Below are 24,143 nucleotides of genomic sequence, written 5' to 3' on the forward strand. Positions count from 1 at the left end.
CTAGTAGATGATAGGCTCAGCAATGGCAAGCTGCTGCTAACAAAGCAAACAGAATATTGGCATGCATTAAAAAGGGGATCAACTCCAGAGATAAAATGATAATCCTCCCACTCTACAAGACTCTGGTCTGGCCGCACCTAGAGTATGCTGTCCAGTTCTGGGCAGCAGTCCTCAGGAAGAATGTACTGGAAATGTAGCGAGTACAAATAAGGGCAACAAAGCTAATAAAGGGTCTGGAGTATATTAGTTATGAGGAAAGGTTGCGAGCACTGAACTTATTCTCTCTGGAGAAGAGACGCTTGAGAGGGGATATGATATCAATTTATAAATACTGTACTGGTGACCCCACAATAGGAATAAAACTTTTTTGCAGAAAGGAGTTTAACAAGACACGTGGTCACTCATTAAAATTAGAAGAAAAGAGGTTTAACCTTAAACTACGTAGAGGGTTCTTTACTGTAGGAGCGGCGAGGATGTGGAATTCCCTTCCACAGGCGGTGGTCTCAGCAAGGGGGCATCGATAGTTTAAAAAAACTATTAAATAAGCACTTGAACAACCGCAACATACAGGGATATACAATGTAATACTGACATATAATCACAAACGTAGGTTGGACTTGATGAACTTGTGTATTTTTTTCAACCTCACCTACTATGTAACTTTATTATGATGATTATCTCCTTAAATTATGAGAGTACTACTTGTCTGATAGTAGATGCCTACAGCTGGCATACAGTTGGCTCATGAATGTATATACCCCTGGAAGAATTAGTAAAATATTAGCTATTTTTGCTGCACCAACAGCACAAAAATAGTCTACTTATAATGGGCCAAACAACACCTAAAGAAGTCTCAAAACCTCTGGAACAAAATAATTAAGAGTGATGAGACTAAAATTGAACTTTAAACTTTATGGTAACAATCATATGGTCTATATTGTAGAGGAGTCAACAGAGTGAAATAGCACATCATCCCTACCATGAAGCATGAAGTTGTGCTGTTTTGTGAGCTACAGCGGCACAAGAAATTCTGTCAAAATGAATGGCAACATGAATGCAGCAATAAACTTAAAATATCAGAGGGAAATTTGCATTCTTCAGCCCAGAAGCTGTGCACAGGGCACACTTGGGGGTAAACAACAATTGTATATGGTGCAAAAATTGAGGGTGTGCTAGGTTTGTGCCTTTAAAAAGTTCAATATAATTGAACAGTTACTTATGGGATGGCAGCAGCTCCTCTCCAAACAGAGTTCCGTAGAGCCACTGGATTCTAATACTTGAATTAGAAAAAAATAATATGCTGCTTTCCTTCTTATAAATCCTGTATGTAGAATGGATCATACGCAGAGTACTAGGCAACCACCATATCTGTATTAACCTAGTTTACAGGAATACAGCAAACAGAATGTTTCCTCTAGTAATGCCTTCAGCTGTCCTCCCCAGGAGTCCAGAATATTAACCACTTCAGCCCCGGAAGATTTGGCTGCTCAATGACCAGAGCACTTTTTTGTGATACGGCACTGCGTCGCTTTAACTGACAATTGCGCGGTCGTGCAACGCTGTACCCAAACAAAATTGACGTCCTTTTTTTCCCATAAATAGAACTTTCTGCGTTTTTTATTTTTTGCACTAACGAAAAAAAGAGCGACAATTTTGAAAAAAAAAAACCCACAATATTTTGTACTTTTTGCTATAATAAATATCCCCAATTTTTTTTTTTAAAAAAAAGCACATTTTTGTCTCAGTTTAGGCAGATATGTATTCTTCTACATATTTTTGGTAATAAAAATAGCAATACGCATATATTGATTGGTTTGCGCAAAAGTTATAGCGTCTACAAAATAGGGGATAGATTTATGGCATTTTTATTATTATTTTTGTTTTACTAGTAATGGCGGCGATCTGCAATTTTTATCGTGACTGCGATATTATGGCGGACACATCAGACACTTTTGACACTTTTTTGGGACGACGGACAATTAAACAGCGATCAGTGCTATAAAAATGCACTGATTACTGTATAAATGTCACTGGCAGGGAAGGGGTTAACACTAGGGGGCAATCAAGGGGTTAACTGTGTTCCCTGACTGTGTGTTCTAACTGTAGGGGGAGGGGACTGACTATAGGAGATGACAGATCGTGGATCCTAGCTATTAGGAGCGATCTGCATCTCCTCTCAGAACAGAACAGGAATTTGTGTGTTTTTACACACACGTCCCTGTTCTGGCTCTCGTGCCCGCAATCGTCGCCAATTTCAGTGCAGGCACCGTGTCATCCCGAGCACGGAGTCCGCCAAGTTCCTGGACTGACACCCGTCTCAGCCTCTCAGCGAGCCGTTAAGAGCCTGAGATGGCCGCTATGCCCCCTCCACAGCCCGGCGTGCCAATGAGCGAAGAGGGAGAAGAGCAGAGAGCTGTGACTGACAGTCTACAGCTCTCTGATCACGAAGCTCTGAAAACCGAGTGATCAGCGATGTTCAATCACTCGGTTCTCAGAGCAAAGGCGCCGGGAGACAGAAGCAGCATTGCATCGATGCTGCAGCCACCTAGGTAAGTATGACTGGGGGAAAAAAAATCCTTTACTTTTCTTTTAAAAGGTACTTTAAGATGTTGCGGAGCTAAAATCATCATCTGCCCTCGAATGATCATACAACATAGATTATATATTTTTTATTTAAAACGATTTTGTTACTTTTGATGTACTACACAGCACTAAAAAAAAAAAAAGTATTTTGAAAAATTTTAATTCTTGAAAAAATTTACTACAAGACTATTACAATAGTGTAATGAAATGATAAGCATACAATTATATCAGAAACATTCCAATTGACATTAAACGATAAGTTCACCTTCTCAATATGTTACACCTACTGTATATTTAGGGTGTAACATGTAACACTTTCAGCAACAACCCCCCCCCCCCCATCCTAATCCCATCTTCCCTGCAACAGTGGGTGGGAGTTCTTCTGCCCAGCAGTCCCTGTCACATTTTATAGCTGGTGGGGCTATGCGGGGCTAGGCCTGCACAACCACATCATTCATTCACAGAGATATGTGAATGAGTAAACTGCAAGTCCTGTCTGCCACTGTGGCAGATGGCTTGTAGTTCTCAATAGAATGCAAAGGTGCTGATAAGAGCCCTCGTAGTCCACTGACACTTCCTCCAGCTTTTAAACAAAAAGCTTGTACAGTGGTATGGCCAACAAAGCTGGGAGAAATGTCTGCATGACATTGCACCCACGATCCACTGATTGCTGGTGCAAAACTTTGTAGAAAAAAAGTAAATACACATTTTTAGCTAGCCTTTAATGTAATGTTCCAAAAGTACCAGAGAACATACCTTTTCGTCGAATTAACAGGGCAAGCTCTCTTGTGTGGGATTCTCGGCTGGCTTTAATAAACATAACCACCTGATCGTGCGTATGCTCTGAGATGTCACGACCATTAATCAGAACAATCTGATCTCCTTCAATAAGCTTGGGAGTGCACTTGTCTGCCTGATAAAATAATATAAAAAACATAATTCTATATTGTAAATATGCCAAAAAATACTACTATGTGAACCAAAACAATTAATATGATACCAGCTTTCAGCAGTGGTGGTTGATCAGCTTGATGTAATAATTACTATAGGTTACTGCACATCAATGCTTTTGCCACTATGTTAATAATGCCCAACTGAACTCTCTTAATTACTGTAATGTAGTCAGGCTATATATGGAGTAATAAATACGCCTGGTTTAAAAAAAACTCCAGCACTAGGGAAGTTGGTCTGCTGCTTTTACACACAAGCAGCAGTCCTGCCCTCGGATATGACACAACCCCTCCCCCACTCGAACACTGCTCTAGTTAGCAGCTCTATTCATGGAGTGAGAGGAAGGTTCATTAGGGTAATAGTCACTGAAACTTGTAAGATCATAGGACTCAAATATGCACTGTTTTTTGTTTCTTTAACGAAAATTATACTTGTTACATTGGGTAACCACAATAACTCATTACTTTCTCTATTCTACTGCTATATTTACCGTACATGAAAAAGAAAATGTAATTCACTGAAAGAAGACAAATAATCTTTTAACTTCAAATTTAACATGGATCAAATGGGAAAGAAAAAGGGATTTTAGCGGTGCAGTAGCCAATAATGATGAGAAAAATATGTCTTAAATAAATTTTAATAATTATAAAGTTAAAAAACATAAGCAGGAGCAATTGGTCTGTAAGTATACAACGTTTCAAAAAATACATGGTCATACAGACAAGTGTACAGTTAAATTTAGAGTTTCAGATTTGTATATTATCCCGATGTTGGTAGCTTCATCAGGGGATTACTTTAAAAACTATATATTTAGAGCATGGTGTGGAGGGCTACTTAGGTTACAAAATGAGTGATGAGCTGTTAAGCTGTCACTCTGGAAAAAAGGATAAGGGGTAAAAATCACATGGAAAAAGGAAAATAAGAAAAGAATAATATGAAAAATGGTAATAAGAGGATAAAAAATTATGCTATCTGAATTTCAATGAGAAAGTAATGGTAAGTATTACAGAAGATAATTTAGTTTAAGATGTAACTCACAATATTAAACATGTCACCTATATAGAGGTGCATGGGACTAAGTCTCAGAATAATAAATAAAGTTAGAAGCACAGGGGAGTTATATTTTCAGTTGTAGAAGGTGGGGAATGAGGGTAGCTAAAAGAAATAGACCTGAGTGATGGCAAGGATAATTAATGATAAGTACAAAGTTTAGAGAAACAAAGAATAAACCTTACCATCAGTATTTTTGCACAGTAACTATGTAACTATGTAGATATAATAGTTTTTATTGTATGAATATTTAAATAACATGGTATAGAGAGAAAGGAACATAAAGGGGGGAGGGGGGATAGAAGGGAAATGAAACATAGTTTTGACCTGATGCTGGTCATGATACCTCACAAGGGGAGGGAGGAAGAGACAGGTAATCAGGAAAAATCTGAATTAAAGAAAAACATGAAAGAAATGGTTTGAAACTCAGATTTTCATTAAAGCCCGGAAATTCCATGGCTCTGAGATCATAAATACAGCGTGCTTCAAGCTGGAGCATTGTTTTGTCGACACTGCCTCCTCGAGTCCAAAGGGACATGTTCGAAAGCCATAAATCTAATCACATTGGGATTAAACTCGTGATATATCCCAATGTGTCTGCTAATGGCCGTGTCCATCCTTTTTTTCAGAGTGGGTTTGATGTGGTCTCTTATCCTTTTAAAAAACAGACGCTTGGTCTTCCCAACATACCCTGTTTCCCCGAAAATAAGACCTAGCGTGATTGTCGGTGATGGCTGCAATATAAGCCCTACCCCCCAAATAAGCCCTAGTTAAAGTCCTTGTAGGTCTTCTTTTCAGGGTAGGGCTTATTTTCGGGGAAACAGGGTAGGGCTTATTTGGGGGGTAGGGCTTATATTGCAGCCATCACCGACAATCACGCTAGGTCTTATTTTCGGGGAAACAGGGTAGAAGCCACCGCAAAGACATTGGGCCAGATAAATGACTCCTGGTGTTTGGTAGGTGACTCTATGCTTGATGGAATACAGATGACTATTGGGAAGTTTAAATTTTGATTTGTTTTTAACAAAATGGCAAATGTCACAGCGACCACATGAAAAGGTACCAAAGTTAGTCATGGTTTTAGTTGAGCCAGAGACATCAAAATAACTATGTACAAGATGATCTTTTAATAATGGAGCACGTCTATACATTATTTCTGGAAATTCCTTAACATATTTCTTTATAACAGGGTCTGCAGAAAGAAGCGGCCAAAATTTACTTAGAATTTGTTTGATCTGGATGTATTGGTTAGAGTAGTGAGTAATGACTCTTACAGTTTCCAACTTCTTGGGGCGTTTAGAGGAAAATATCAAAGAGTTTCTGTTCTTTTCCTTTACACGGTTATAGGCTTTTTGAGGCAAGTATGGCTGTAGCCTCGATGCCTTAATCTGTGGTATAAATCTCTAGCAGCTTTTTGGAAATCTTCAACCTTACTGCAATTGTGTTTAGTCCATTAAAACTGGCTTTATGGAATGCTTTTTAGTAGTGATTCTGGATGGGAACTTGGCATGGAGAATAGTGTTACTCGCTGAGGGTTTCCTGTGTAATGAAGAATTCAGCCTTCCATTTTCATCAATTGATATCTCTAAATCTAAAAAATTAATCTTGGTTTGACTGCAGTTCATTGTAAAATTTAAGATTGAATACATTGATAGAAATTATACGTAAAAACTGCCTAAGTTCCAATTCAGTTCCAAACCAAAAGATAAGCACATCATCAATGTAACGATACCATGATGTGATTTTATCCAGTAAGTGGGTTAAGTCTTCTCTAGAGAAAACATCTCCTTTCCACCCCCCCCCAGGTACAGGTTGGCATACATTTTGTCCCCATCGCAACCGCCTGCACCTGGAGATAGTGGGAAGAACCAAAATTCCATCTAATCAAAGACTTACACCTATTTGCCCATAGGCTCTTATATAAGGTAATATTTAATAAACCAAATCTGGAGTTACAACCACTAGATGAATCCACTAATTTCCAACAAAATATTGAGGAGCATCAGGCACTGGAGGACTTAATGGATCTCTGGGAGGAGGGACATGTCACCGGGGACACTCCCTGGTTGGCCTCACCACCAGGTTTGTCGGTCGCTGGCATGTCCTTCCCCCCTCCTCAGTCCTTCAGACCAAAATCAAGAATGTTTCCACTCTTGAATACTAACCCTAATATTTGATGTGTTGTCCAGCAAACAACCAAGGCCATCGAAGACCTTAATTTCAAATCTCAGGGACATTCTAACCTCTCATTGCAACAAAAATCAGCCATCAAATCACTTCAAACTAATTCTGAAATAATCATCAAAACCGCTGATAAAGGGGGAAATTTGGCGATTATGGAAATCTCACAATATCAAACTATGTGCAAGAATATTCTATTGAATACACAATAGTATCGACCCATTTCAAAAACAGTTCTGGACAATTTCTGCATTAAATATCGTACAATCATTCTTAAGGCTTACCAACAGGGGATTATTGATCAGAATACTTGGAGTTTTCTGAACACCAAAGATCCCAAAACCCCCACATTCTACGCCCTACCTAAGATACATAAATCTACCACTCAGCCCCCTGGCCATCCAATAATTTCCGGCTGTGCAAGCCTAACTGAAAAACGCAAGTTCTTTGGTAGACAGCTACCTATATCCTCATGTGATATCACTTTTCTCCTATATTAAAGATACCATAGATTTATTAAAAACTATCGAAGGTATATATAATACCTGGCTCGTAGCCTTAGATATCGAGAATTTATATAATGCCATCCCTCATGATAAGTGCGTTGAAGTTATACAAAGCCACCTACATAAAAGAGGTCCTTCCTCTCTCAAGTACAATCAATTTGTTCTTGAATTTCTCAGTTATATCTTGAAACATAATGTATTTATGTTTGGTTCTTCCCACTACCTCCAGGTGCAGGGGGTTGCGATGGGGACAAAATGTGCCCCATCATATGCCAACCTGTACCTGGGGGGTGGGAAAGAGATGTTTTCTCTAGAGACGACTTAACCTACTTACTGGATAAAATCACATCATGGTATCGTTACATCGACCATGTGCTTATCTTTTGGTCTGGAACTGAATTGGAACTTAGGCAATTTTTACATATAATTTCTATCAATGAATTTAATCTTAAATTTACAATAAACTGCAGCCAAACCAAGATTAATTTTTTAGATTTAGAGATATCAAATGGAAGGCTGAATTCTTCATTATACAGGAAACCCTCAGCGGGTAACACTATTCTCCATGCCAAGTTCCCATCCAGAATCACTAAAAAGCATTCCATACAGCCAGTATTTACGGACTAAACGCAATTGCAGTAAGGTTGAAGATTTCCAAAAAGCTGCTAGAGATTTATACCACAGATTAATGCATTGAGGCTACAGCCATGCTTGCCTAAAAAAAAAGCCTATAACCATGTAAAGGAAAAGGACAGAAACTCTGATATTTTCCTCTAAACACCCCAAGAAGTTGGAAACGGTAAGAGTCATTACTCGCTACTCTAACCAAAACATCCAGATCAGACAAATTCTAAGTAAATTTTGGCCGCTTCTTTCTGCAGACCTGTTATAAAGAAATACGTTAAGGAATTTCCGGAAATAGCGTATAGACGTGTTCCATCATTAAAAGATCCTCTTGTACATAGTCATTTTGATGTCTCTGGCTCAACTAAAACCATGACTAACTTCGGTCCCTTTTCATGTGGTCGCTTCGACATTTGCCATTTTGTTAAAAACAAATCAAAATTTAAACTTCCCAATTGTCATCTGTATTCCATCAAGCATAGTCACCTGCCAAACACCAGGAGCCATTTATCTGGCCCAATGTCTTTGCGGTGGCTTCTATGTTGGGAAGACCAAGTGTCCGTTTTTTTAAACGGATAAGAGACCACATCAAACCCACTCTGAAAAAAAGGATGGACATGGCCACTAGCAAACACATTGGGATATATCACGAGTTTAATCCCAATGTGATTAGATCCATGGCTTTGGAACATGTCCCTTTGGCCTCAAGAGGGGGCAGCATCGACAAAACACTGCTCCAGCTTGAAGCACGCTGCATTTATGATCTCAGAGCCACGGAATTTCCGGGCTTTAATGAAAATCTGAGTTTCAAACCATTTCTTCGATGTTTTTCTTTAATTCGGATTTTTCCTGATTACCTGTCTCTTCCTCCCTCCCTCTGTGAGGTATCATGACCAGCATCAGGTCAAAACTATGTTTCCTTTCCCTTCTCTTTTTTTTTCTCCTCCCATCCCCCCTCCCTCTCCCCCCTTTTATGTTCCTTTCTCTCTATATTATGTTATTTAAATATTGATACAATATATACCATCATATTTAAAATAACTTGTTTTAGATGGTCTAAAACATTTAGCTGCTTGTTATTCATTTATTTACATTTCAATTGTACTTTATTAAATATTATTTATATCTTAGGAATGGGTGTGAGTCATTTTGCCGGGTTGGTCCTCTTTAGATGTGTGGTGGCTATTACTTTCCTTAGCGCCACGCATCTGTTTGGGGTTTCTGCCTCGCCAGGTCCCCTCTTTGGCCACTGCCATCTCAGACTACATTCGCCTATTGGATGGATCCGCTGTGGTTATATGGACGCCCAGGGCATTGAGGGAATCATTCCCAGTCGATGCCCATTTAGCGCCACTTCCACGTCCCGGGTCCTTATGCCTCATAGTTACGCCATGAGCGTATCCCTATTATCACTGGGTTCCATCCTCTGGTGTTTACCACACTCCCCTCCCCTGCTCGCTCATTTGCTGCGGGATGCAGTGGGAGGGCCCCTCACTGGCCGCAACATCTCTATTGATGTTTGCGCCCGTGTGCGGACCTCTCCTTTCTGTGACCGCGCAGCGTTGTGGGTCTTGTAGTAGGCAGGACTCCTGGGCATGCGCACCTCACGTCCGCATCGAGTCGGTGAGGTCAGACGCCTACTCCATTGAGGAGACATAAAAGCCGGCCACTCTGGCTATAACATCACCAGAGCCGGAGGGTCACTTGTATACTGTGCAAAAATACTGACGGTAAGGTTTAGTCTATCTCTCTGCTTATCTGTCTCAATGATCCATATTCCAATGCATCGTTCAGTTTGTTTCTCTAACACTTTGTACTTATTATTAATTATCCTTACCATCACTCAGGTCTATTTTTTTAGCTACCCTCATTCCCCACCTTCTACAACTGACAATATAACTCCCCTGTACTTCTTTATTATTCTGAGACACAGTCCCATGCACCTCTATATAGGTGACATGTTTAATATTGTGAGTTACATCTTAAACTAAATTATATTCTGTAATACTTACCATTACTTTTTCATTGAAATTCAGAGAGCATCATTTTTTTTCTTCTTATTACCATTTTTCATTTTGTTTTTATTATTCTATTCTTGTTTTCCTTTTTCCATGTGATCTTTACCCCTTATCCTTTTTTTCCAGTGACAGCTTAACAGCTCATCACTCATTTTGTAACCCAAGTTGCCCTCCACCCCATGCTCTAAATATATAGTTTTTAAAGTAATTTCTTCATAGCTGTTTTTTTACAGCAATTACCTTCCCCATATTTTTGTTGTTATATTCATACATCGTTTTTTGTTTATTTAGCCTGGTCACGGTGTGTCCTCTGTGACCACGCAGGACTTCCTCCTCTGTGGGACTTTGTCTGTTCCAAGTTGTGACAGTGGTTAAATTTGGTGGACTATACGGCGTGGTAAGCTTATCTTAAGACCTACCTGACATTATTTTGACTTGCACTCATTCTTAATGATGAAAACCATTATTATTTTTTGATATCTGTATTTTGTTACTCACTTTATTTTTTTTTCTGTTTCTGTATAGTTTCATGAACTTTTCGATCAATTCGTATATCCCCTGATGAAGCTACCAGGCAAAACATGTCGGGCTAATATACAAATCTGAAACTCTCGCTTTAACTGTACACTTGTCTGCATGACCACGCATTTTGTGAAACATTGTATACTTACGGACAAATTGCTCCTGCTTATGTTTTTTTAACTTTATACTTATTCAAATTTATTTAAGACATATTTTTCTCATCATTATTTGCTATTGCACTGTTAAAATCCCTTTTTCTTTCCCATTTGATCCGTTTTATCTTCTGGGAGGGGGTGCCAATTCTTTTGGGTGTTTAATTACTAATCAGACACAACCAGTATGATTCAAATTTAACATAATTATACATCAAAATGTATTTCATTTATAATCATCTCTGCATCCTGTAAATATGGAAAACAATAATCCTGCATTTGGGAAGCGTTTTAGACTTTAACAAAGATGTGCATAATGCAATGGTGTGCAATAAACATAGCAACCAGATTTCAAATGTCTTTAGTTCAGATGATTCAGAACAATGATTGCTGATCGGCTACAAGAAATCCTTACTGCTCTTTGCTTAAATAAAATGCTTTAAAAATAAAGCACAATGTTTCAGGAAAAAGCGCCATATCCCACTCCAAAAACGAATAAAAGGTTAAAATTAACTTATTTAATTTTATGTTGTACTGCTGAAAAAACATGCTTAGGCAGCCCACACAACATTATAACCCAACTAGCAATTCTACAAATTCTAGCAATGCAAACTGATAATCACTCATTTTAAAGGATACGTTCACTTTTTAGAAATAAAATAGTAAATGCAAATTTTTTTGCAGGTAAAAAAAAATGTGCATTTATTTTTTTTGGAGCCTGTAAAGCATTGCACCAGTGATTAGACCACTGGTGCCATGCAGGTCTCCAGTAGATCTGTCAGTGTATCTGTGTGCCCATACATCCCGTGCGGGCAAGCAGATACAATCTGACAGGAAGAATCAATGAACTACCATAGCGCTCCACAGCACCGTGGTAGTTCATTGAGAACTACAAGCAGACAGCCGCAAAGGATGTCGGGGCTTGTAGTTCATTCACATTCACACTGATAAAAAAAAAAATGATAGCTAGTATGGCTGCAGCATTAGGGAAAAAAAATGTACATGTAACACGTTCCTAAAGGTGAACTTATCCTTTAACAATATCTTCAAATGGACAGTGGAAAGCAATGTAACTCACAAATAGAGGTGAGATTCAGGTTAACAGCTATGATGGGTATGAAGCGATTCCTGCATGTTTGAGATTCCTAGCAAATTTATGCGCAGATTCAGCCAGGAGATAACATAATGCACTACATGGCCTTTCAGTTATGGTCAGCAGACTTGGAGAGGCCATTAGGGGGCTTTTGGATAAGCCAGCCCCCTCACTATAAAAGGGGGCACACAGCAGCCACAGTGTTAGTATACTGAAAGCTGCTTTATGGAGAGGATAGGTAAATCTGGAAAAAAGCATTGGAAAAGATTAGGATCAGTTAGGATAAGTTAAGATAACTTAAAGGATAAGTTCACCTTTGGAACATGATACATGTTCTACCCGTTTTTAGGGTGGAATCTGTATCATGTTGCAGCATGTGCAGCCTCTCCCCCATGATCCCCCCTCCCTGTAACAGTGTGCAGGGGATCCTCTTCCTGCACCCAGTGTCACAATTTGAAAACAGTGTGGCCGTGAGGAGCTCTGTCTACACAGCTGTGTCATTCATTCACAGTTTCCTATGAATGAATGCGTATTGCGGCTGATGGCTTGTAGTTCTCAATGAATTATGAGGGCGCTGGTGAGCACTTTCGCAGTCCATTGATCTTGTTGCTCTAAAGTAACTGTCTGTCCATATGAGGTATGAGCAGACAGCTCTGCTGCAAGTCTGCAGGAGCCTGAGATTGCAATGCTCTGCAGGCTCCTTAGAAAAAAATACTAATAAATGCACATTTTTTACCAGCAAAAAATGTACATGTATTATTTTTTTATGGTGAAATTATCCTTTCATTTTATGTTGTGATTCATTTGACATCAGTAATCACTTTTGATTGCGGTCATGTCCACAGCAAACTTTTTTTTTAATTAGCTACAAGGCTTTCATTTAAAAATGGCTCCTGGTCCAGGGGGTGGTATTTTGGGTTTTTTATAAATTTTGGGTGTATTTTGGTTTTTACCTTACATTGAAAGGATTTTATTGTACCTCCTTTTTCCAGCAAGGCTTACAAAAATGGCAAGTTGTTTCAGGGGGTATTATTTTGGGGTTTTCATGTATTATGGGGGTATATACAGATTTTTACTGTATGTTGACTTTTTTTCAAGCACATTTTGAATAATTACATTAAAAATTTCCTGCTGCTGGCCAATTTTACACTGCTGTTTCATTTGCAATGCTCAATGAGAATTTGATAGAAACTCTCAGCAAACTAATTTCGATCTGCCTTTCAAAGAGAGTCTATTTCCACTTGATGAAAAAGCATGCTAAAACCACCTGAAAAAGAGCCTTTTTCTTAGAAACTGAAATTAATCAGATTTGGTTCCTGCTGCTCTATATAAGCCAAGCTAATTATATAAAAAAAAAATAGGATTCTTTGGTGGAACTATAAGATCCAGCCATCTGTGATCTCCATTAATGGTTTCGCGGTTCTGTGGATTTATCATGCCAGTTTGACCATCTGTGATTAAGCCTGGTTTCACACATGTGCGGTGCGAATTGAAGCTCAGGTTTCACTGGGGAGATAACAATCTCCTGTTCAACGGATTCATTGCGTTTTTGCTCAGGATTAGAGAGCAGGGAGAGGGGGAGGGAGGGGGGGGGGGGAGAGGGGGAGGTGTAGTGAGGAGAAAGAGAAAATCCTTGTTCAGAACGCAATGCATCTGCGAATCAGATGCGTTCCCATAGGAGATAATAGGCTTGTAGTTCGCACCGCAATGCCCAAAAAACACACACGTTTTTTGTGCAATGCGCAGTGCGAATGCAACGCACATATGTGAACCAGATGCATTCATATGAATGTATTTTAAAATGTCCTGCGAATTAGATGCGGTGTAAGCCGCATCTAATTCGCATAGGTGTGAACCCGGGCTAAGTGGTCCATTATTTTTGGTAAGAGGCCTGGTGTGTTGATGTTTGATGGAGGATAAGTCCATATTCACCTAATTTGTATTTCTGTCTACACTGTGGGCGATTCCAGCGTTTTCTCCTGAACAAGGACTTTATTTAAAAAACGATGGACTTTTTATTTGTAATACTACATTTATAGCGCTGCATATCATTATATTTTTCATGCTTCTTATTGTCACCATACAATTTATGCAGCTGCTTTATTACTGTTACTAGCGCAGTGATTAATCTTGAATTTATTGTTTGTTTTTTAGAACAATATCCTGGTTTAGATGAAAACCTGACACTACCTTCGGTAGAAAGTTAGGATGAGGACGCAATACTACCCTATCATTGTGAATAATTAAAGATGGCTCTTTACAAGAAAGAGCAGCCAACTCTGATACCCTTCTTGCGGAAGATATGGCTACCAGAAAAACTAACCTCCTTGTCAAAACGACCAAGGGAATATGTTGTATCGGCTCAAAAGTCTGTTTCTCTAATACCGACAGAACTAAATTCAAGTCCCAAGGGTTCAGGGGTGGCTTAACCGGTGGATTAAGCCGTGTTACCCCCTGTAAAAAGCTACGAACCAAAGACTGCAAAGCAAGTCGTTGAAACAATATCGATAAGGCCGAGACCTGGCCTTTGATAGTACTCAAGGCCAGCTTCATCTCTAACCCTAATTGTAGAAAGGCAAGGGTTCTACCTATAACATACTTTCTAGGATGCCAACCCCTGGATTCACACCAGGAAACATATGCCTTCCAGGTTCTATAATATATGACTCTGGAGGCCAGCTTTCTTGCATTAATCAAAGTAGATACAACTGATCCTGACAGCCCACGTTTCCTCAGAATGTGGGTTTCAATAGCCAATTAAATTTAGCGCTTGTAAAGTAGGATGGAATACCGGACCCTGCGAGAGCCGGTCCAGACGTAATTGAAGGGTCCAAGGGTCCCCTACCGCCATCTTTACGATCTCTGTATACCAAGATCTTCTGGGCCACGCGAACCACCATCTTTCTTTCCTGCTTGATCCTCCAAAGTCGTGGAAGCAGCAGAATAGGAGGGAATGCATAAATCAGTGAAAACTGATCCCACGGAGTCACCAAGGCATCTGTCCCGCATGCTAGAATTTCCCTTGTTCTTGACACAAAGTTGTCGATCTTTTTGTTGAACCTGGACGCAAATAGATCTACATCAGGGATCCCCCATCTCTGGCATATTGCCAGGAAGATATCGAGGTGAAGGGACCATTCCCCTGGGAATAACTGCTGGCGACTCAAGTAGTCCACCTGCCAATTTTCTATTCCTGGAATGAAGACTGCCGATAGGCAAAGAACATGATTTTCTGCCCAAGCTAGGATATAGTTTACCGCTCTCTGGGCCACAAGACTTCTTGTGCCCCCCTGGTGATTGATATAGGCCACTGCTGTGGCGTTGTCGGATTGGATTCTGACAGGACAATTCTGTAATCTGCATGTCCAGGCCCTCAGGGCCAAGCATACTGCCCGAATCTCTAGAATATTGATGGGCAGGGTCCTTTTGGATCTGGACCACTTCCCCAGGGCAGTCCAGGACTGCTGCCAATCGGAAAAGGCTGGCATCTGTTGTTACCACTTTCCATGTGACTGGTAAGAAGGATTTCCCCTTCTGCAAATTCTTGGTTAACCACCACCAACTGAGGCTCTGGCGCACCCTTGGAGATAGATGCATTGGGAGGTCTAAGGTTTGGACATTTTTGTTCCAAGCGGATAGGATACTGTGTTGCAGCAGTCTCAAATGAAACTGAGCATAGGGAACGGCTTAGAACAAAGCCACCATCTTCCCTAACAACCTCATCCAAAGGCAAATAGGAGGGGCTTTCTTTGCTCTGACGACCCGGACCAGCTCCTTTATGGCGCTGATCTTTGCTTGTGGCAAATATACTCTTTTCTGGTCTGTATCTATGATTAGACCCAAGTATTCTAGCCTTCTTAATGGTTTTAAGGAAGATTTCTCTAGGTTGAGAACTCAACCTAGGCTTTCCAGGTAGTTGACTGTGGTAACCACGCTTTTGTCTAAGCGGGCTACTGACCTGTCTATCAAGAGCCGGTCGTCTAGGTATGCAATAACTGTTAAACCCTGAGCCCTTAGTCTGGCCAGAGGAGGGGCTAGAACTTTTGTGAACACCCGGGGTGCAGTGGCTAGGCCGAAAGGCAAAGCTACTGTAATGGAAATTTGTAAGTTCTGTATATAATTGTATTTTATTTTGTATGTATTGCATACGGCCCTCACTGTGCACACAGCACTAATAATGTTTTCAGTACATGTTTACATTCTTTCGAGTTCTGATTAGAATAAGCCTGCCGTAACGCCCCTTGTTACCATAAACGTACAATTGTAATATTAATGTGATACCTATGTAATCATGTGTATAAAAACCTTCAATTGCGTCATAATAAAGCAGAACAGTTATTTGGAAAGATGCTGAGCATATCTTTTGTGTCTGTTCCCTACTGCAGTAGTTATTATTAATTTGGAACCACTAATCAATATGAGGATAGGAGTTGCCTATCACCGATTTAACCGAGTCAGCATGGCGAGCCAGCCAGGAGGGGATTCCAGGTGACCCTGAGTATCTGAAACGAGGAGCTTGAGACGATCCGGGAATTTCTGATAATCAGCCGGCTGAGGTAAGCCTTTTGCTTACATTTGAGTTATCAGACTTCCTTGATCGGTAAGGCATTTTTGGGACAAAGGGTACCTATTTTACTCCCCTTAATCGAACTGCATTGATTGGTGGTTATATGTTATGTTGTCCCTGTTTATTGTCCATCGGAATGTTATAGATAAGAAAGGGAAGAATAGTGCTGTTCACAGGTATATGTAGTAAATCTGCTAGATAAAGTAGTTTAGAGGCAAGAGGGTATAGGCACACGTAGAGAAGACTGGCCAGTCATTATGGGCATTAAATTAAGTAAAGGAATGAAGGGTAAGAGACCCTCAAAAATGCCCAGCGCAAGAGGAGCGCTATATATGAAGGTGCGGTTCCGCCTATGCTGAGCCCCTAGATTAATGGTTAAAGTGGACAGGGATCCACAATGGGTAACTGGGTTACCACCAAAGTCCGCAGGGACTAAGAATCATGCAGAGTAAACAGCTAGAGAAACAGTTATCTATGTGAGCAGGATGGATCAAGGGTGACATTAACACTAGACAGAAAGGGACATTTTCAGGTAAAGTTGTGGGATGAATTTGGGGTCAGGCACTACAACTAGTAAAATCAGAAACAGAGAAATGAGAATTAAAACAGAATACTTTATATGTTGTCAGAGAGGGAAGATGGGATGAGCAATATGGCTGCTCGTCTGATCATAGAATCATAGAAGCTAGATATAAAGGATATCTGAACAAAATAAGGAAAGCAGAATTTAGGCAGGGAAATATTAAAGAGTTAAAAGAAAGTGAGAGAATGATATGCATGTGTTGTGTACAAATGGGAAAAATGTAAGCGATTTTAGAGAGATATTGGTGTATGTGTGTGCGAATGCTGGGACCTTTAGTTCTATCTCTTGTGTGTGTCATGTACGCAGATGTGACGCCCTCCTTTGTGCTCTCATGAACAAATGTGGCTGGGATGAGAGGTCAGTGATAAGCTGGAAGGACACCATGCCAATTCCAGTTTTTTAGACAAAACATTTATAACAAAATGTGCCGGGTTAACGAATCTAATGGTAAACAATGTGATCACAATTATTTTTTGAATCTGTTTTCCAGACATGGTAAAATGAAGGTTACATTTAACCGTGTATTACACAAATTGAATATCCTCTGATAGTGGAAACAGTGCATTTAAAAAAGGGAAATTAAGTAAAATCAAGTAATAATGAGTATTCATTTCTAATATGAGTTTAACAATTTTATTAATAATATAGATATATTGAAACTGGTTTAGACAACCTTTGGTTGGAAATGAAATCCAGGTTATTGGGGAAATTTGTAAAAATGGGATTAGCTTAGATTAAGATAACAATTTTGTAATTTTACATTTATACAATAAGCCCTTATTGAGAGAAAAATAGATTAAGATGAGGTTGTTAATTGGAATAAAGCTGCCATAATATTTAACAAAGCCAAGATGGATGGGATACATAAGAAGTTTTTCTTCAAAAATGAAATTTTAAGGTTTTTGATGATAACTTGATGTGCGGTCCATGATGTGAGAGTAATAATAAATAAAATTTAAATATAACAGACCCATCACATCAAGTCCACACACCCTGTTAGGATAGATGCCACCTGCAGCCAGTTGTTTTATAGTTTTTGATGCTTTATGGTCCATCATATAGATTCTTGGTCCTTTTTTGTTTTATTTATTTTTATTCTTGAAATCCAAAGCAGAATGTGTGGATTGTGAAATGATGTGCCCCTTTTCCTTGTAAATGCAGTGGTATAAGCAGAAGAATATTTTGGATTTATGGACATCTCTCCAGGGTATTGTTATCATTTATTATAATATTGCCAGGAAAAAGTTGTCTTTTGAAACATGAAACTGGAGTTCTTACACAAACAGCGTGATAGAAAACAAGCCATTGTAATATATTTATCCAAGCTGGACCCAGTAATGAAGGGTTAATCCCGATATATCAGAGCTGCAGCTTTTATGCAAAGGTGTTATTAGACAAAGTTAGATATTGTTTTGGTCAAACAATTAATTTTTAATGGTCCGACATTCTGTGCAGCAAATATACAGCTAACTAAATGCCTAATGAAAGGTTTAAAATATGAGTTTGTTTATGTACAAATCTAACAATGAAAAATGCGTACATTTGAATCCAGCCACCTTATTGCCTCTACTGGAGGAGGCTGGAGACAAAGGAAGACACATGTGTTAAATTGATGACGTAGGAATCAGCTGCTGTGAGCCCAGTGCGGGACACACTCCCTGAAGACCCAGATATTACATTTTTGTAGATTTGAGTATGCAGTTTATCACCCAGAAGGATACTCTGTATTCAAAGTCATTGGATCCTTTTTCCCCAGCTCAAGAAGCAAAGCTCCATGTTTTAGCAAAGCCTGTGAGCTATAAACAGATTGTATATTTATATAGATAGTCGAGATATTGAGAGCTTTTGGTTCCATTTGAAGGGCCAGAAGTTTCTTTTTACTTCGGCAGGTAAACCAACCAAGCATGCCAAGTTAATTTGATCGGCTGTTTTCAGCCTTCCAGGTTCTTGCTGAGGTAGCCATATTAACTTTCACACATGGAAGCAGACTAGGCGAATCTAAGGATGCTGCATTACAGCCCCGGACACTTGATGGGTCTGTGCAACTCACAGAATCCACCCTAGTTCTGGCCCAGTATAGCTGGGATTAATAATTCAACTTTAAGGACCCCAGGATGAGAAGAACAAGTGGTCCACAGGGGGCAACTTCTTATGAAACAGGACTTTGGAAAAGGTGATCATTTATGTCTGCCAGCCACTCTTTTCCCTCCAGCTTGACACATGGACCATGTCATCAGTCACAAGCAGTTATGGCTGCCTTAGTAAATGAGCATGGGATAGATCCAGGGTTCTCCACAGTTGTTTTTATAACATACCACTTCTTGTTTTACCTGTTACCAAAGGTGTTACGTTGAACATCCCTTCCAGAGATTACAAAAAAGATATATCCAGATGCCCAAGTCAGGATCTTACAAGTATGCATTTTGTCTGTAGGGACATGTTTTTTGGATGTCCAGTGGCAAATGCTACTGCAAAGGCCACAGTAAAAAGTGTTATCAGAAGTAGTTTGTAAGTACAGAGTGCCAGAAAGTACAGAGAGTAACCGAGGAAATCATTTTTATAGGAGAGTCCTTACTAGAAGTTTTGAGGTTTTATTTTTACACCCCCTACTGTCTACAATGTAGAGTAAGAAACCAGAAAACTTTTGCCTGAATGTTTTCTTATATTTTATCAAGTCTCTAAGGGGGATGTTGGACTCTCCCTATGGGATTTGGTTTGGTAGTGTGTTACTCGCTTGCTTATATTTTGTCTCAGCAGTTGAAATCCTCCATTCGGATGTCACAGAGAATGTTGCTGATCTTTTAAGGTTTTTGACGATCTCATTTATGTGTTTTCTCCCCAATTCCAGATCCTAAAAGTTTGGAAGGATCTAAAACTAAAGCCAGGTGACTTGTGGATTGTTAAAAGACATTTATATATAAGGAAATGTTTGGAGACTCAATACAGCATCTATTTCATGTACAGTTTTTGCAAAACTTGAAGGAAAGTCACCTGGATCCACACCAGATACTGCAAAAATGGCTAAATTAAAGAAATCTCTGTATTTGATTTGTTTCCCTCTTGCGATCACAGTCTAGGGTACTTTTTGATTCAATTACTTTAATTGTAAGGGATATATATATATTTGAAAAGTAGTTTAGCCATGTTGAAGTCATATTTTGTCTTTTGTACGTTTTCCATTTTATGTAGAATTGTCTGTGTTTAGATATGCTGATAAGTCAGCATGCCCACAATTAAGCTAGAAGGCCATTCTGGCCACAGGAGTGTACAGCCAGTACTCTGTAAATATGTCTTATCTATCATTTGTTTTTCACAATGAAAGGTCATTTTGTAATGAAAAAGTTGCTCAGCTATTATTTTCTCCACAATGGAGTTTTTTTGCCTCTTTGGCCAGGACTACCTCCACCTAAGTGTGTGGAGGTTCCAGGTTAAAGGTGATAGCAGGTATGGTTAGTGATCAAAATATTGATCAAAAGAGGGGAGACTGTAATGGAAATTTGTAAGTTCTGTATATAATTGTATTTTATTTTGTATGTATTGCACACGGCCCTCACTGTGCACACAGCACTAATAATGTTTTCAGTACATGTTTACATTCTTTTGAGTCCTGATTAGAATAAGCCTGCCTATGTAATGCCCCTTGTTACCATAAATGTACAATTGTAATATTAATGTGATACCTACGTAATCATGTGTATAAAAACCTTCAATTGCATCATAATAAAGCAGAACAGTTATTTGGAAAGATGCCGAGCGTATCTTTTGTGTCTGTTCCCTACTGCAGTAGTTACTATTAATTTGTAACCACTAATCAATATGAGGATAGGAGTTGCCTATCATCAATTTAACCGAGTCACTACGAAATTAAAATTGAGTTTTTCTACATCAAACGTAGAAATTTCTGATGAGCGGGAAAAATGGGCACATGCCTTCTTGATGTCGATTGATGCCAGAAGCTCTCCTCCTTGCACGATGGAGACTACTGACCTGATTGATTCCATGCGAAACAAGCGAAAATTTAGGAATAGGTTCAGATCCTTGAGATCTAGAATGGGTCTGACATCCCCATTTGGTTTTGGCACCATGAAGAGGTTTGAATAAAACCCCAACCCCTGCTCTTCCGTGGGAACCTCCATGATCACTCTTTGAGACAAAAGCCGGTCTAAAGCTTGAAAGAGAGACTTCTTTTTCTCTGGATCTTTGGGAACATTCAACCTCAGAAAACGAGGAGATGGAAACTCCCAGAACTCTAGTTTGTAACCCAGAGCTACTGTGGAGAGCGCCCATCTGTCCCAAAATTCTTCCTGCAAGACCCTTGAGAACTGCAGAAGTCTTCCCCCCACTCACGCGAGTGGGGGCACCCCTTCATAAAGAGGCCTTAGCATTCTGCTTTGCAGGTTTCCTTCCTCAGGACTTCTTCTGTCCCTGGGGTTGACCCTGAGGTTTACCCCTTGAACCTGACAGCAGAGGCTGTCGCGACTGCCTAGAGGATGACACCCCTGACCTTGGAGAAGGAGCCCGTTTAAATGAAGGACGTTTATCCCTTTTCTTAATTTGCAAAAGGGTACTTTTCCTACTTGAAATTTTCTGGATGTATTTATCCAAATCCTCTCCAAACAGCCGTTCCCCGTGAAAAGGAAAATCAGCCAGGAGTTTTTTGCATGGCGCTTCGGCTGACCAATTTTTCAACCATATAATCCTACGCATATGCACAAGTACAAGCGTCAGGCGTGAAGCCTGAAGGATAGAATCTCTAATAGCGTCAATAGCAAAACAGAACACCCCTGGTAGCTCGGCTAAATCCTGTGCCTGTTGATCAGGGATAACCTTGAGCACCTGTCTCAACTGGTCCTTCAGGGATTGACATACACCTATTGCCGCCACTACAGGTTGAGTTACTGTTCCTGCCAAAGAAAACAAGCTTTTCAACAGGAATTCCAATCTTTTATCGGTTAGATCCTTAAGCATTTGTGCATTGTCTACTGTACAATTTAAATTTTTATTCACAGAGGAAATAGCCGCATCAATTGCCAGTATATTCCACTTTTTCGTGAATTTTTCCTCCATAGGATAAAGTGTAGAGAACTTTTTAGGAGGGAGAAAATGCTTATCTGGGTGATCCCACTCAAAATACATAAGCTGTTCCAACAATGGATGAACAGGAAAAGCATGCATAGCTTGGGGAGGCTTTAGGGAACCCAAAGAGGAAGTGGGGTTTCCAGCTGACTCATTTAAAGGTAGCTTAAATGTGGAGCGAACCATTTCTGTCAGCGATTGCACCAGCAATTTTTCTGATTGAGTAGCTGAAAAAGGCTCCTCCACAATTGATTCCTCAGAAGAGGAGTCAGCCTTCTCACGGTCCCCTGAGGGGGCCTCATCCTCCCCTGCCCACCAATCCTCTGCTTGAGGGTCCTGGGCGGTAGGAGTCCTATCGCGCTTTCTCCCATGCTGGGAAGATACGATTAGAGCAGTCAGTCTTTCCTCCAGCCCCACCAAAGCTGAGGAGAAAACATCTTTAGTAATGTAGACAGGGGCTGAAGTGTTGGAAACAGTTGCAACACTTAAGATCTGAAAGCATGGAAACAGGTACATGCTCTTTACAGCCCCCAGTGGTGACTTTAGGCAAGACAACATTTACTGTATAGGAGAAATCCAAAGGAACATTATTTTTTTTTTTTTTAATTCCTTAGAAATCTCCACTTACTTTATCCTGCCGCAGGGCTCTGTGGTACAACCAAACAGACAAAATCTTCACCCATCACGGCGGGCTCCGTTAAAATAACTTCAAGGGCTGGGGTTCCTTTTTGTCAGGGTTCCACTGCCCTGGACCCGTATAGCACCCTGTCAGTAAGCTTTATGGCACTGCAATCTGACCAAAGCACTTAATCCCAGGGTCCAGCTCTCAAAAGAGAAGCGTTACAGGCAAAACCTCGTTTCTTCCGATGCGAGACCCGGGTACATCTCCAAAGAATGTTATTTAAAAGATTTACATATTCTTAATGCTGCCTTTTAAAAGACCCTCTCCCCGCTGTACTGTTTTTAAACTTTTTTTGCATTGGCGCATGTCTCCCATGACAGTGTCCCAGTTTCATGTTCCTTTTTTGGCAATGGTCTGTTTATTAATCCTAACAATGGCAAAAATTTGCTAACAGGATTAGCTTAACCCTCAGTGAAATAAATCCAGGCAAATTAACAAATCCCTATCCACAAATAAGGAACAGAAATAACTGCGCTGATAATAGTGCAAAAATTACAAAATACAACAATATTTGATAAAGGATAATGATAAATAGTCAAACATATGACTCTATTGGATTGTGACTGTGACAAAAAGCAATAAAGGTGAAAATGTCCAATATTGAAATTGTGTCAAATAAATTAAGAACAGTCCATAATTCACATAATAAGTGAACAAATGAAACTTGGAAAGGAACATGATCTTCCACCACCCGTATGTGCCAAACACCAAATAAAATGCATGCTTACCAAAAGGCAAGCTAATTAAGCTTGTAGCTATATACCCAGTCAGGGCCTTTATCCAGGGGATACAGGGGCAATAACTCCAAATGGCATCAGCACAGTAGAGGAGAGATGGGCAGCCGATGACTGGATGGCTCGGTCAAAAGGTTCACGGATAGATACCAGATGTCACTCAAAAAATGAGAAAAGGGAGCTCTCCATAGAGTAAATCAGATAACACCGTTTAATAAAATAAGGAAAAACACACTTACAGGAAGCCCAGTTAAAAACAGCAAGAGTAGCTGGCCGGCTTGCGAACGCCCGTTCGCTCAGAAGCACAAACGCGTTGACGTCGGTGCGTCCAGTCCTCCCGATGCGCGTTTCATCATAAAATGACGTCGTCTTGGGGCACAGCGATGCACTGACGTATCGCGTTTAAATATACAACCAGATGAACCAAGCCTCGGTCTGAGTTGAGAATGGGAACACCTAGCTGGTTGCATGGAGGACCGGCAAAAGCCTAGTCCGCCATGTTATAAACTGGCAAACAAGTTAAAAACATAAAATATATATATATATGAAAAATATATATAAAAAGGTGATTCATTAGCTAGAGGATGAGAGAAATAACAAATGGGTATTTTATTGTCACAAGTAAATATACCAATATATTAGGTTGATAGTAACATATGGGCAAACCTATAAACTAAAACCCACAATGATAGGGGTCAGTATTTAGTACGCGGTGTCCACAAAAAAATACACTAATAGATGCAAAATAGGAGATATACAAATTATTACTGAAAAGAGAGATAGAAAGCAATTAGCTGACAAACTCCAAAATAATAACAATT

The 24,143-nt window shown here is 39.8% G+C and overlaps 1 protein-coding gene across 4 annotated transcripts in view; it reads right to left on the minus strand.

Annotated features, from left to right (window-relative positions):
* PTPN3 (protein tyrosine phosphatase non-receptor type 3) overlaps nucleotides 1-24,143 on the minus strand; it is a 366,738-nt gene that overhangs the window by 87,959 nt on the left and 254,636 nt on the right. For all 4 annotated transcript variants that reach the window (XM_073630792.1, XM_073630794.1, XM_073630793.1 and 1 more), the window contains exon 19: nucleotides 3,340-3,496. In XM_073630792.1, coding sequence (XP_073486893.1) covers nucleotides 3,340-3,496 — 157 coding nt within the window. The remainder of the gene's footprint in view (nucleotides 1-3,339; nucleotides 3,497-24,143) is intronic.

This window comes from Aquarana catesbeiana, linkage group LG05 (genome assembly GCF_042186555.1).
Source record: "Aquarana catesbeiana isolate 2022-GZ linkage group LG05, ASM4218655v1, whole genome shotgun sequence".
NCBI classification, from domain to species: domain Eukaryota; kingdom Metazoa; phylum Chordata; class Amphibia; order Anura; family Ranidae; genus Aquarana; species Aquarana catesbeiana.